This window comes from Coloeus monedula, assembly GCF_965178545.1.
Source record: "Coloeus monedula genome assembly, chromosome: 17".
NCBI lineage: Eukaryota > Metazoa > Chordata > Aves > Passeriformes > Corvidae > Coloeus > Coloeus monedula.
In genome coordinates this window covers 1,762,655-1,778,219 of record NC_138797.1, presented here as the reverse complement: position 1 = coordinate 1,778,219, position 15,565 = coordinate 1,762,655, and the positions used below count along the sequence as shown (strand labels likewise).

Below are 15,565 nucleotides of genomic sequence, written 5' to 3'. Positions count from 1 at the left end.
ACCAGGTGTCCCCTCGAGGTCACTGCCACTGCCAGCAGACGAAGGGCATGGGAAGATCCTGAAGCAAAAAGTGTTAATTTGGAACCCAAATTACTTGGCAGTGTCCCCTGCAAATTAGAGATTTATAGAAGACTGTATTGCAGCCACCATACAATGACATTTAGACCTACTATTTGTTTTTTGCTGCATTTAGATTCTTTTTAAAGTGATGAAGAGTGCAGGACTTCAGAAATATAAACGTTTCTCTATTAGAAATTGCAAAATTTAGTACTATGACACTATGAAAACTTACAGTACAGTTTATTGATTCTGTGTTAAGATTCAGCATCAATCTGGTGTCTGAACTCTCTCAGAGCTATTTTTGCCTAATTAAGCAGTACCAGCATGCCCTGAGCCCCTGTCTGTGCACAATACACCCACGGCTGTACAAGCAGGAGCAGGGCTCGTGTTGGCCTGTCAGCCCTGGGACTCTGTGACTGCTTTCGCTGTTTCATGACAGCAGAACTAAAATAAGTCTGTTATGTAAAAGCAAAATAACCTTTATCTTAAAACTTCACTCTGGGTCTTGGACATAGCTCAGTGACATGATCTGCAGAACAACACGCCAACCATTCCCACCAGTGTTGGAAGAGGAAACTGAAGGAAAAATCCAAATCCAAGACACTCACTGTTATAGGATCTTTAATTTATCTCGTGTTTTACAGAAGTCTGAACGGATTAAAAAGCACCTCCTTTCCCATCACGCTCCTTACAGTTGGTAAAATATATTCAATGAGCAAATGTATGTGAACAGCTTGAGGATCTGCATCTTGCAAGGATTTCACAGACCAATCAATCAAAAGCCAAATTTCTTGTCGTTTTTACAGCCTTGCTTTAATACAATGGTAAATCCACTCCGATTGTAAACCTGTCCAGTCCCATCTCCCCAGAACACTTTGCCACCTCCAGTGTTGATTAGCAAACCTAGTTAGCTTTGGCACGGAGCTGGGCTCTCTTGCCTGTGACAGCCTGGAAGCCGGTTTTGATGCTGGCCACGGAGCAGCGGGAGTGGCAGGTCTCACACTGCAGGAAGTATAACCTGGTGTCCTTCTGCAGGATGGTGTCGGGGGAGCGGCACGTGTGACAGGTGACGTACTCCTCTGCGGGGAAGGAACGGGCGGTTAATCGAGCAGCAGCAGCTGTGCAACAGCTGTCCTGAAAAGCTGTGTTCAAACACACCTACTACCTCAAAGAGGCTGATTATGAAAACCTAAAAATTGCCCCTGGTTAACAAAGAGGATGTGGTACATCCTGCACTGACACGGGTGTTTGAAAATCAATAACCAGGACAGACTTCCCACTGATGTTGCCCGGGTTCCTCTGCTGAAGCAGCATTCCCAGGTGTCAGCAACGCTGGTACTGACACAGCACTGAAGCAGGAGCTCTGTGACACATTAATCTGAGTCCTCTGACCAGCAGTGACACACACACACACACACTGCATCTGTCAATTCATGGGTACAACAGACTGCAAAATCAACAGTTACTGTTGTTGTCCAGAGTCCTCATCAAAGCCAAGATATGAAACTGAGATGAAAACAAGCAGTTCTCAAATGCTCTGTTTTCCTTGGCATGTTTTAGTGCAGGACTGAGTACAGCTCATGTGGCCTAACCATGGCAGAACCACCTGTATTTGCATTATTCCATGATAAAGGGAAGTTGTGGCTCCTCAGCCTTCTCCATGGTGGGCACACACCTGGGCCATACATGGGCCCCTGGGCATCACAAGGGGCCTGAGAGAAATCTGGAGTGGGAAAAGAGGTTCTACTTACTGATATATCTTCTCAAGACATTTTCTATCTGTTTTTGCTGGAATCTTCCTTTGATTACCAGTTGGTTGTTACCATCTATTGAACCACTAATTGAAAAGAGAAAATTAATTATTTCATTTGCAGGTGTGAAGTGTTAAAACAAATCAGGAACATGAAGCAAGGTAAGGATGTGTTCTTCAAGAAAAGCACAGCCAGAATTACTTTGTGAGGGAAAAAAATGCAAAATTCTGAGGTATTTAGAGCTACTTCCTACAGGAAGTTTTGCCCAGGCACAACCCTCACCTGCTTATCTCATAGGAGTGAACAAGACCATTCCCTAGGACTTGGAAGACTTGGAAAGGAGGACTCTCTACCTCCTCACTAAAATGTTCTCTCCTCAATCACCCAGCACAGCACTGAAGTGCAGGGAACAAAAGCCCCATGTTCCAGCACATGTATAAAGATCTAATCCCAAAAATGTTGTATTTGATCAATACTGAGCCTAAGCACACCCACAGCCCAGCAGCCTTACCTTGTACCCAATTCTGCCAACAAAAATGCCAGGAGATGTTTTGGCTGACGATGTAATCTAAAAATAAAGTAAGGAAATGTTTAACCTTTCCCCTTCAGAGAAATTTGGTATTTATGCAGGACTGGCAGGGTAAATCCAATTTAAGTTACCAAGTTTCAAAGGGAGCAGTGCCAGAGGGCCTGCACCAAAGAGTACACACACACAATGACTGAGGACATCAGAAACCTCAAGAGTCCACACAAAAAAACCTCCCACCATCCCCACCAAACCAAACTCAAAATTACAGCAACTAGGGAACAGAAGTTTTCTGTTAAGAGATTTTTCATTCCAACTGTCCCATCTCCTGGAAAAATGTTAGTAGCTACCATTAAAAACTCCCTGGGTTTTCTGGCACATTTATGACACCCATCAGATCTGCATTCCCAGAAGTGCTCACAAGGAACAGATCTGTCTTCACAAGACATAATTAAGACATAGATATCACTGCAGAAAACAGTGGGAAAACACTACCGGAGTCCACACCATTTACTGAGAGAACAGTATTTGTAGTCAGCTCAAATTAGAAAGAACCTTTCCCACCCTTCTCCTCAAGGCTTGCACATAAGTAACACTGGTGACCCAGCTTGACAGAAGCCAATGAACTCACCAAGTTTCAGCCCAAGAGCCCGTGGACCATTTTCGTATTTTAAGTATAAAATTAGAAATTATCTCAATAAATTATTTTCAGAAATATCTTCTCACAGAGCAATGTAATGAGCTCTCTGACTGAAATAGCTTCCACTCCTGGCCACAGCCACTTGCCAGAAAACACTGCCTTCAACACAGGAGCACAGAGCAGTGTATCCATCTGCTATTCCTGGGAAATCCAAAGAGGTAACTTACAATTTGCAGATATCTGTGAAGTTGACAAAAGATGTTTTCTTGGTCCCTACTCTCACAACCTGCGGGGGCTTCATGACAAATTTCCGCTTCTCTCCAGCCACCATGTCCGGGTTCTTTTCCCGCATGATATTAAAAACTCTATTGAGCAACTGCAAAAGAAGGGATTCACACCCACGTGAGCATTTGCCATGTCTCAAAGTACCTCACCTCTAAAAGCCACCTGCAACAGCATTCACAGTGAATATCACAGTACCTTTGCCTAAGAGCATTTCCCCACCTGCTTCAGAACACACTTAAAAGGTTCTGGTAAATGCAAAATCCCAACTCTGTTTCCCCACGGATTTGCTCTGCCCACAGCAGAGGTGTCTGAACTATGAGCAGTATTGCCCCATATGAAAATGACTGTGATAGAAGACATGCTTTGTTAGCTGTCTGCTAATGAGCTTCTGCCTGCAAGTCCATTACTTTGAAGTTAGAAATAGGAAATACGAGCATAAGGCTCTACTGATGCAGATGAACATAGCAAATATGCTTTAAAAGTCTCTGGAACATTACCTCATCATATGTGTAGTCCCTTTCTGAGCCTGCCCACGCAGGTCCTGACTGAAGGCTAAAAGAAATTCCATCATCTTTTTTGCTATCTTCATCCTCAAATGCTGTAAAGAAAGTTTTTGGGGATTCATTAAGAGACATTCTTTAACCTCATGCTTTCACGAAATAAAATTCCACTAAGATGTGGACTCAAGTCTCCTCTGTTTGTCAACAGGGGACACCAGCACTCATGGGAAATTTATACAGTGCTTTTAAAGAACACTTTTCTGACAAATTCTGGAACTAAAAAGGCACTTGAACAGAACTTATTCACATACAAGGTAGACTACATTTCACTTTCAACATCTCACTGAGCTAGGTTATACCTTCATCCTTTTCCATTATCTCATCTTCATCTGGAAACTTCACATTCTTCTTTTTCTTCTTTTTATTGCCCAGCATGATATCAAGGTCATCTTCAGGTTCTACTGTCTCTGGCACATCTCCTTCAATTTTCAATTCCTGCAAAGAAGTAATGCTGTAGCTTATCCAGTGTTAAACACAGACCTCCACTGCACAGCATCAGAAATAATACCAGCTGCACACTACAGAGGTGAATACAGGTAACATCCACCACAGCCCTGGAACCCAACAGGTAAGAATGGAATTCCAGCATGTTCAAGAGAGCCCTGTACTGCTGCCATGAGCAGGGCCAGATTTGCACTTTCTGGCTTAACTTCTGGCTAGCCAGGAACAAGGTAAGGCTACACTTAAGGGCAGCAGCCATCTGAGGGCAGGAGGGAACAAAACACCCTTCGTGGCAGGCAGTAAGGGAAAGCAAAGCTGTGCTACTCCAGTTTGCTATCACAGTTCTGCACACTGAAAGAACACAGAGCAAGTATTTTGTCTTCTGGGGTAGATCAGAGGAACATTTTCTTCCCAAAAAGGCAGAATCTGAAGAGGAGGTTTATACATAACGTAACATTTCTCTGTCCTCTTGCTCTCTGGGCTTGCCAGTTACACTGACATGTGATACAAAAACACTACTTGGAATAAAACTTGAGAAGAGTAAAAATATCTTGTACACCTTCAGGAACACAGCACAGTAGCCAATCCTTTCTAAAGAAAACACCAGAGTGAAAACAGATTTCTTGGCAGATATGTGCACTTTATTTGAAGGGCTGGCCTTTACAGGGCTGTTCTGTGTGTGGCTTCTGACATCCAGTTACCTCTCCAACCCCAAAAGACAACTAACCTTGAGGTTAACCAACCCTTCCTACACACTGCTGAATTATTTGCTCTTTGTGCAGAGCAGGTTTTTCCACTTCTGGACAAAAAGCCCAGGCAGGAGCAACAAGTTCATCAAAAAAAATGAAAGACGCGTAAAGTTTAATTGTGAACTGCATTAAGACACAATGACAGACTTGAAACAACTCCTGCACTGCTAAACTCAAGAAAATGAAAGCAAGAGAGTTTTCAGCCATAGTCAAGTTATGTAAACAAACCTTTACACCTTCTTCTGCTTCATCTATATCAAATATCTTTTTTGTTTTTTTCTTCTTTTTCTTTTGATTGAAGAAGTTTAAATCATCCAAGTCATCTGTTGTATCTAAAGAACAAAGGATTGCCTAAAGAAGTGTAACTGTAGAAACAGTTCAGACATTAAGGCTTCTAATTTACATCCAAACCTTTAAAACATTACAGTAAGACATGAGCAACAATCTGTAACCCCTGTGGATACCCTTCAGGTTTTGCAGAGAACATTCCCCACTGCCCCCAAATACTGTTTTAGTTTCTGCATCTTCTAACTGTGTCTTTTGATTCTTTAAATGTTTAATCTTTCCTTCTGCTGTACAAGATAAATTAGTCACTTTTGTCATTAGATATGCTTGGACAAAAAAAATGAGAAGAGAACTGCAGGAGGAAGGTACAGTTTCTTTGGTCAACAGCAGGAGCCAATTTTATCAACAAACGGATTTAAGTTAATGGCACTCTCTGAATTAGGTAATCTTGAAATGACATTGGCCTCAATTTAAAAAGCAAGATTTTATACACAATCACACACTTACTTCCTGAAAGATTCCAAAGAACACTCTGGTTATAACATTCAGAATTGTCCAAAAACTAGAAACTCCTTTAACCATGTTTCTGTTATTCGTGCTATCGCTGAATTGTTCAAATGATGAAGAGCCATATTTGTGGAATTACTGCAACACCTGCACGTGGAAGATTTAAAACTCCACACTGTTTTAGAGAGTCTCTTTGCACTGCCTCACACAAAAGACTGTTTGAGTCAGAAAAATGGAAATTGCATTAGCCTCTGGGAACTTGGTGATGTCTGTGAATGTGATGCCAAGCAGGAGGGCAATCTGCCCTCCAAACAAGCAGCACAGATCACTCACAAATCTCCGAACAAACCGCGGCTCTGACATTGTACTCTGGGATGCCAGATTCTTGAAACAGGCCTTGTAGTCTCGAAACAGCACCTTTGAGAGTTTATCTACATGGATTCACTTTACCTTTCTTCCTGCTGTCTTCTTCATCTGCTTCAACATCTTTGTCTTCTGTTGGCTCTGGTTCAACTTCCTTTGTTTCTGATTGCTGAGTCTCTTCCATTTGTGTGTCTCCTCCTCCTTCCTCATCCAGCATGAAGGGCTTCTTCTTTTTCTTCTTCTTCTTGCTCATAGTAGGATCGAAAATCATCTGTAAAAGTCAAGAGTTCCTTAGCAGCTCAATAATCACCCCTCATTTAATACTTATAACACTCTTCCCAAACTGGTCCTCAGCCTCAACCTCAACTGTGTCAATTACAAGGGAAAACTGACAGAGTTCACAGCTTCTGCTACTCTTCCTGTAGTCCAAGTTTCCTGCCATCTACTAATTAGTGCAGCTGAAAATATGTTAAAGCTGTGACTCTCTGACAGACTGGCTACCATCTCTATTTTATGACCATTGTGGACTCCAATTTTGCAGTAATACAGCACCACCCAACATCAGAAGAAAATTTAACCCCACCAAAGCACACAGTCCAATCACACATGGCTTCCACTTGTGAGACACATTCATTCCCAGATTTATTAAAGGCAAGATTTGCCAACTGTGTTGACAAGAACAGTCTGGATGAGGGGGAAATCTAGAAGGGGCTGGTGATACAGCAAGACCTGCATCAGCTCTGAAAACCGTGAAACAGCAAAGGTCTCATCCTTATCCCTCCCCAGAGGTGAGAAACTGAACCTCAGACACCAAGTGATTAAAAGCTGTTAATGCGCTCTTCAGCCAGCAAAGCAGCTTAATTCCCCTTGTCTGACTGTGAGGAAGGCACTAACCCCAGACTCACTTTTAACCTATTCATCATCTGCAGACCTGAGGGATTTTTTCCAACACATTAAGGCCTTTTGTTTCACTTCAGACACAGGCTGACATCCCAGCTGTTGGTCAGTTTGTTACACACATCTGCCTGGACTGTCACACCATAGCATATGTTAAATACAACAATTTTAGACACTTTTCCCAATGTTTTTTATCCAGTAATGGAAGAATGTTCTCACCGAGTTGTAGTTCACCATCATGAACACCCTCACTCAGGAAAGGACCAGCACTTCACCAAAAAGCAGTTCTCCAACTTCCTGCTCAGCCACACCCTGAAGTCTGCTGGTTGCCCTCTCCCCACAACGGAACCCTTCTTTGCACTTCTCATTCTCCTACACATGCTATTCTTACGATATTCTTCCCATTTTCTGAAACACACATTTCATAAAGGCTCTACTAAAGGCAGCAAACTGCTCATATGGGTGTCTGAAGCACAACATCCCCAAAGCCTGCACAAACACGGGACACTGAGGCTTTCAAACTGCTGAAGCGCGTCTTTAGTTGCACACGCTGTGCTGGAATGATCTTCAAAGGAGTTCTGCCAAAGGGCTTTCCTCTGTTGCTTCCTTAGATAGTGGTGTGAATCACACTCCTGTAATGCACAGAAATCACAGTATGTCCAACTGGTTACACATCTGCTTCCTCCTGGTCCTCCCCAGCCTGCTGGGACAGCAGGAAAGCTGCCTGCATGGACACAGTCCACAGCCTTGGGAAGCACAAGTGGCTGACTCATTTCCATGAAGATGCTCTTCAAGACGCTGGAGAGGTTTTTATTCTCTCATGTGAAACAAACCTAAGATCATGCCTCGATCGGATGTAACAGTTTCTAAGAAGGAACCAGCCCCCCTGCCCCAAATCACTCTCTTTGTGAAGGAAAAGACATCTGAACCATCATAAAGGATCTCTTGTGCCTACAGAGACAGAGTGTCTGCAGCCTAACCACACTGAACTGAACACACCCAGACAACTCCTGGATGCAGGAGATTGGTTTTCAGCATTAAACCCAGGGGGCCTTGAGCAGGGCCACCCCAGGCAGGGCAAGCCAGGCTTCTGCACACCCAACACCTACTCAGAACACATCACACTCCACAACCTGAGGAGGAGGCCTAAGCCTGAAATATTTTGTTCACCAAGGGCTTCAACAAGTACTCAGCAGGAGCCTTAGGTCACATTTGCTTTAACAAGTCATGACATAAATGAACCAGCCTGATAACCCAGCTGTTCGTGTTCTGGCTTTCTGAAGTAGGTGTTTCCAAGTTTTCTTTATTCCTTTTCTCTGCTCAGCACATTGGCTTAGTCCAAACTTTATGATACCATTTAAGCTCTGACAAACTACAAAGCTGCAGGTTTTCTACTGAAAGAACTGCAGCCTCCAGTACAAACACAACAAACCTGGATGCTTTTCCTGTGTGAAAAAAAGTTAAAAATTCCTGTCCTGTTTCTGCTCTCACAACCAAATTCCCATATGGGGTTTTCTCCTCTGTAGACCACATGGCTCCTTCTCACATCCATCTCCATATAGCTGCTCCTTACTTCAAGTGCCTACACAGTCAAAATCCCAACTTACAGAAAATTAGCAAGTGAACGGGGGGGGGGAAACACAATCACTTTCATAGACCAAATGCAACTCAAGACTGAAGCCAATGATCCTCTGAACTGCTGTGACAGTGGCAAATGGCAGGGATTCCAACAGAAGTCACAAATAAATCCCATTTCCTTAGTCTGAATAAACACAGGCATGTCTAGGAAGCAGACATCACCCCTGCCCTGATCAAGTTAGTTCAGGTGTCGTTACACTACACTGACTTATGTCTATGGTAAGATGCAAAATTACTAAGATCAAGCAGCACTCAAATTTTCTGGCTGCTCAAAGCACAGCACTCTCTAATATTATTGCCTGAAGCTTCACAAAACTGCAGGATTCAAAGAACTTTCAGATCTTCAGTAGGATTATGTACATGGCAGGATTTTTAATAAACTGAACAGACATTAACAGACTACCTCCCCTCACAAAATAAGCCTGTGCCACCCCTGCTGTGCCTCAGCTCTGGGCACGTTCCCACCAATGAGTTTCATTCACACACAGCTCTGAAAATTTTAAGCTGCAGTTCAACACAAGGAAGTTCTTACCATCTATCCCAGTCTTCACGTGTCTTCACTCTCCTCAACTTCACAGGCTTTAAAAAGTTTCACCAACTTTACATCAGTATCAAAGTATTTGGCTCCCAGCAACCAGAGCCACAGAAGTTCTGGAAGGCAGCTGCACTCACACTCATACCAAAGCCTGAAGAACAGTGACAGCTCAACTGTGTTATCTGCCATCATCTTTATTCTCTGTCATGCCCAGAGGTGGAACTTCACTGCAGATCCCAGGAATGACCCCAATGTCAAATTAATTCACTGGGCAAGAAAACCAGTTTTACTGAATACAAACTATATTCAAACCAGGACACTCCATGAACTCGTCCCTGGCCCTGTGATCACCTGCGTCAGACAGCACCTGATGCAAGCATTCATGAGTGCAGAGAACAGCCCAGACATGAGAACTGCAGCTCCCATGACACATTTAGGCACAAAAATGCAACGTATTTATTCTAGATGTTAAAGCAGCTGAGTAGGTCAGTCACAGCTCCTACTATAGTAAGGCGTAATTACACCAGTTCTTTATGATGTAGGACAAGCCTGTCTCCTAGGCTTGAGTGACCACCTTACTCTGAAGGAAACAAGCCACACAGGTATTTAAAACAACACCAGAGAGAACATACAAGGCCAGAAGCAGCCATCTCCTGGATCCAGCCAGGGCAGCTTCCCACGAGCTACACCAGCCTGATGAGCACCTCACACACGGAAAACTTTCCTTTTCCCCATGAGAGCAATGGAAATGAGGCCACTAAAGCTGCCAACGCACGGCACTTAAAACAACCGAAAAATTTTTCAGACACGGATGTATCAACTTCCCTGGTACTGGGCCTAGACTAACACCACCAGATCCGGAAAACGTGAAGTTATTATTTGTTCAGATGTTGCTATTCGGCTCTCAAGGTTTAAACCCAAGCTAGTAAAGCTCCAGGAAACGAGTGGTAACTGCCTAAACGTTGCGTTTCGCTAAATAGCGCAGAACACGATGGAGAATCGGTGGCGGGGCCATCTGTCTCCCTCTCCGGCGTCTCCGTGCCAGGGGCGGGCGCCGGCAGCACACCGGGAGCTCCCGGAGAGCTCCAGGCCTTCCCAGCACTCGCGGCCCCGGCACACACCCGCGGGCCCGGCGGGGCTCCGGGCAAGGCGCCGGCCCCGCGCCCGGCCCGGCCTGCGGCCCCCGCGCTGCCTCAGCCCCGGCCCGGCGGGACCCCCGCCCGTCCCGGCCCCTCGCCCTGCCCCGGCCCCGCGCAGGGCGGAGGCCGCACTCGCCGCGGGCCTCAGGCCCGGCGCCCACATGGCGGCGGCCCCGGCGCGGCGCAGCCACCGGGCGCGGCTCTCCCGCGGGTGGTGGTGGTAGTGGTGGTGGCGGCGGCCCTCACCTCGTCGCCGGACATGTCTGCGGCCGGTCGGGGCCGCGGGCCGGAGGGGCCGGGGTCGGTCGGTGCCGCGGGGTCAGTCCGTGCTCGGCTCTTGCATCAGCGCCGCGCGCCCGCCCCGCCCCGCGCCTGCGCGCGCCCGCCGCGCCGCCTCGCGCGACTTGCGGCGTTCCCGCGCTGCGCACGCGCCAGGCGGCGGCGGGATCGCTGAGGGCGGCGCCGGGCGGCCGGGAACGGAGCTCCTGCCGTGCTCGCACAGCTGCGCGATGCCAGCACGGATCGCGCTGGAAGGGACTGCGGTGCGGCATCTGGTCCGAACTCCCGGCTCCGGCAGGGCCATCCCAGAGCACATCGCATGGGATTGCGTCCAGACGATTCTGGAATATCACTAGTGAGGGAGACTCCACACCCTCCCTGGGCAGCCTGTTCAGTGCTTGGTCACTGCACAGGAAAGAATTTCTTCCTCATGTCCAAGTTGGAACTTACTGGGCTCAGGCCCTGCCCGGTGCTCTGGTGCCATTGCTGGGCCCCGGAGCAGAGCCCGGGCCCTGCCCTGAGCCCTCCCCGCACCCAGGGACACCCAGGGCTGAGGGCCCCTCTCAGCTGGGGCTCCTCTGGAGGCTGAGCAGCCCTGGCTCCCTCAGCCTTTCCTCATCAGAAAGATGCTTCTGTCCCTTCCTTATCTCCGCAGCCTCTGCTGGCCCCGCTCCAGGAGCTTCATGTCCCTCCTGTCCAGAAGAACCCAGAACTGGACACAGCACTCCAGATGTGCCTCACAGGGCTGAGGAGAGGGGCAGGATCCCCTCCCTGACCTGCTGGCAATGCTTTTCCCAGTGCTTTCCAGGATCCCAGTGGCCACCTTGGCCACAAGGACACACTGCTGGCTCATGGGGAGTTTCTTGTCCACCAGGGCGCCCAGGTCCTTCTCCACAAAGCTGCTTCCCAGCAGGTTGGCTCCAGCCTGTGCAGGTGCCTGGGGCTGTTCCTCCCCAGGTGCAGGACCCTTGTTCAGTTTCAGAAGGTTCCTCTCTGCCCATCTCTCCAACCTGCTGAGATCCCTCTGAGGGGATGCACAGTGACCCTGATGCGGAGCCATTGGCCGCCTCATCCAAGTCACTGATGAACAAGTGCAAAAAGAGCAGGCCTAGGATTGAACCCTGGGGGACACCACTAATAACAGGCCTCCAGCTGTGCCACTGTTCTCTCTGACCAGCTTGGTGTTGGGATGTTGTCATTCCCATGAAAGTATCCCTTCTCTTGCTGAGCTTCTCCTGATCTGGTTCTGAACAGAGATTTCCACCATATCCTAAAAGTGAGCCCTTGATGTCTCTAATGGGACATGCCATTGTAAATACCCCGTTGTCAGGACATCGAGGGCTTTTTGTATGTAAGAATGTACATTCTTCTGCTTTTTAATAATGTGAAATAATCTCTCACCTTTGGAGATAATGGCTCCTGGGACACAGTCAGTACCTGTGGCAAGGAGCCTGTCCTCACTCCTAAATGCAGAATCACAGGATCAATTAGGGTGGAAAACACCTCTGAGATCATCGAGTCCAAGCTGTGACCCACTACCACAATGTTAACTAGATCATGGCACTTAGTGCCGCATCCAGTCTTTCCTTATGCACTTCCAGGGACAGTGACTCCACCACCTCCCTGGGCAGCCCATTCCAATGTCTAATCACCCCTTCTGAGAAGAAGTTCCTCCTAAATAGCTTGAACCCCCCATGCAGGTGTCAAGTACCAGCTGGAAAAGAGACCATGACCTGCATGAGCTTGTGCTGGTAGAGGTTGGTTGGTCAGCTGGAATTGGAGACTTGTGGGTGTAGGAAAAGCTCTGGAGAGTGTCTGGTCCAAGCTCCTTGCTCATACAGGGGCAACGGGAACAGATTCCTCAGGACCTGCTGGGTTTTGAGTATCTCTAAGGATGGGGTCACCCCAACTCCTTTGAGCAACCTGTTCCATCTTAACAATAAAACCTCTTTTTTCTGTGTTTAAGCAGAATTTTCTGTATTTCAGCCTGTGTCTTCTGCCCCTTCTGTCACCCAGAAGAGTCTGGCTGTCTTGTTTATTCACCTCTGTACACACTGATATGATCCCCCTGAGCCTTGTCTTTATAGGTTGAACAACCAGGCTCTCTCAGCCTTGTGTGTCAGATCCTCCCATCCCTTTGTCATCAAATCACAGAATGTTTTGGCTGGGAAGGGACCTTTAAAACCATCTAGTTTGAACCCCCTGCCATGGGCAGGACCACCTTCCTCGTTCCATTTCCCTAATACTGCTTAATAAAAAAATACAGCACTAATGAAAGCACTTATTTACTACGAGGTGTTGAAATTTTGCCTCCCAACCAACTCTGACATTTAAAGGTCATCTGTTTCATGCAAGATACAGTGTTAAAGCAGGCAGAGCCATCAGCCCAAGCATTGTTACAGGGTTTGTTTTACATTTTAATATTTCCAGACCGTTTGGATTCTTGAAGGCCCATAACTTCCCATTAGGTGATGTAAACTTATGCACACTCTATCATATAACTTTGTCATCACCTACAAGAAACATCTTGTCTATCCTTGCTCTTCTTTTCCTCTGCCTTTCCCACTTGCCTCAGTGGGCAGTGAGGGCCCCCAGCATGCTCTGTAAGCAAAACCATCACTTTGGAGACAAAGCAGGAGCCAGGACAGGACCAGTTTTAGCTTTTCCCAAGATGACTACAATACTTTTCTGTTAAAACCTGAAACCCAACTTCAAAGATTACTTTTCTTGCTTGCTTCAGTTCCACCCTGTTTCCCTGGGTATTTGCCCCATTTGTGCTGTTGGGTTACAGGGATGCTGCGGATTTTCAGGTACTGCAGGCAGCTCTTTAATCAGAGAGTCACAGAATATGCTGAGCTGGAAGGGAGCCACAGGATCATCCAGCCCAGCTCCTGGCCCTGCACAGACACCCCAACAACCCCACCCTGGGCATCCCTGGCAGCGCTGTCCAAACGCTCCTGGAGCTCTGGCAGCCTCGGGGCCGTGCCCATTCCCTGGGGAGCCTGGGCAGTGCCCAGCACCCTCTGGGGGAAGAACCTTTCTTTCCCTGATCTCCAGCCTGACCCTCCCCTGGCAGAGCTCCAGCCGTTCCCTGGGTGCTGTCCCTGGTCACTGGAGAAAAGATGTTGATCAGCTGAGCAGACACATTTGGTGTTGCTGTAACACTGAAGGTGCTCGCCCACCAAATTATTCTTCCTTCTTTTGCTGCAGACTTTTGCTTTGACATTCCTGTCATATGATACTGTCCACTCTGGGACATTTTTCCTTGGCATGAAGCTGGAGCACATGGATTGCTGATGGCTGCACCTGCACTGTCCCAACATCTTCCTCATTGCCCAGGGCTTGCCTAGACAAACCTCCTGTCCTGAGACAGGATAATGATATTTTTGTATCATCCCCAGCTATGTGTGTCTATGCTGTTCTTAAAAACCACCATGGACAGAGATTCCCTCTGCAGCCTCTTCAAGCGCCTGACAACAAAATTTCTTCACCCTTTTTGCTGTGACTTAACCCAATGACTGTTGCAGTGTCCCTGAGGACACAGCAGCTCAGTGCTCCCTGCGTGATAACCCACAGGCTTTTTGGAATATCACTGTGCCCGTTCTTGTCTTACCCCCATAGCCTTCTTTTTTCAAAACATCCAACCTTTTTTTCTTGTTTCCGTTGCTGTCTCCTGCACCTCACTTAATGTCCATATTCCTAAAGCTCAGTGCTCAGTTCTGGGCATAGCACTTCCGTCAGATTTCTGGGCAGTACCAGACAGAGCCGGATAATTCCCTAATGCCTCATCCATAACATATCTGTTAACACATTCTAGAATAAGTCTCTGCTTTCTTTGTCAGTAGTACTTGGGCAATGTGTTTTATTGATGACAAATACCCTGAGACACTTGGTGATCAAAAATCCCAAGACACCCTCCAGTTGGGCTGCCTAGTGCAGGATACTTAGAACACCTCAGGAGAAAAGGAGCTGCCAGGAGTGCTGGGCTGGGCTTTCTCCAATGAACACCGAAATGCTGTCTTTGAAGCTCCTGGCTGCAGACACACAACATCAAAGCACACCTGGGAGATGACCTTCTATTAATTTTTCCCCTTCCCATGCCAACAGGCTGTTAAGGATGCAGGACTGCCCTGTTCTTTCTTCTTCTATGCTTTCCTTGTGAATTAATTAAATTCCAGGAATGGGAGAGTGCTGGTGCATTAGTTGTTAATTAGTTGTTACTGATTACATTTTGCCAAGACTAGGTGGAACTTGTATCTTTGATCTGATATTTGGGGAAAAAAATGCTACATGAGTTTTGGTAAGAAAAGAACAGCCTGGGTTAAAGAGCTTGTAGAAACACACAGAATAAAAGGTTTCTCCTACTTTTTTTCTTATTTTATTGAAAAGCAACAGTTGTGACAATAAGGAAGAGGCCTATGAGGCAGCAGGTCAAGTAGAATTTTAACTTCCGTAACTAAAGCTCGGATCCTTAAAGCTCAGAATCTGAGTGCACTACAACTATTGTGCAGTTACCCAAGTTACAGGGACGAGCAGTCACAGTCTGGGAGTAATAAACTTCAAATGCAGCCTTGAATTTGAGGGGATGGCACAGCAGAAATCCCAATCATGGGAAACACACTTGTGGAGGTTATGAGTGTGGTTTTGAGTATTACCCAGCCCTCCAAACAAATTCCTTGCGAGTTTGCCTGGCTGAATGCCAAGCCCTGCTCTTGGGCTCGCTGTGATGCTGAGGCCAGGCTGTCTCATGGTGCCAATACCTGCAGACATCCCATCTGTTTGAAGTAGCCATTACACACCTAAACTGAGGTTTTGGAATCATACATGGCTCCTGTTCAGCCTGAAGAGGAGAAGGGTCCAGGGAGACCCCTTCCAGTACCTAAAGCGGCCTCAAGAGAGCTGGAGAGGGA

General features: G+C 46.9%; 1 protein-coding gene across 1 annotated transcript; it reads right to left on the bottom strand.

The window, feature by feature from the left end:
* Nucleotides 1-664: 664 nt before the first annotated feature.
* Nucleotides 665-10,758, bottom strand: EIF2S2 (eukaryotic translation initiation factor 2 subunit beta). Its single transcript, XM_082292620.1, has 9 exons — nt 10,623-10,758; nt 6,255-6,438; nt 5,241-5,344; nt 4,122-4,257; nt 3,760-3,860; nt 3,205-3,353; nt 2,323-2,379; nt 1,812-1,897; nt 665-1,139 (listed from the first exon to the last, which is right to left on the bottom strand). The coding sequence occupies exons 1-9, from the start codon at nt 10,635-10,637 to the stop codon at nt 964-966; spliced, it is 1,008 nt and encodes a 335-aa protein (XP_082148746.1). The 5' UTR covers nt 10,638-10,758; the 3' UTR covers nt 665-963.
* Nucleotides 10,759-15,565: the final 4,807 nt, after the last annotated feature.

Excerpts from the sequence above, each read along its gene's own strand:
- EIF2S2 (XM_082292620.1), bottom strand. Across the intron at positions 4,258-5,240 it reads AAGCAGAAGAAGGTGTAAAG|GAATTGAAAATTGAAGGAGA; the intron begins GTTTGTTTACAT and ends ACTTCTTTGCAG. Across the intron at positions 2,380-3,204 it reads TTCACAGATATCTGCAAATT|ATTACATCGTCAGCCAAAAC; the intron begins GTAAGTTACCTC and ends CTTTATTTTTAG.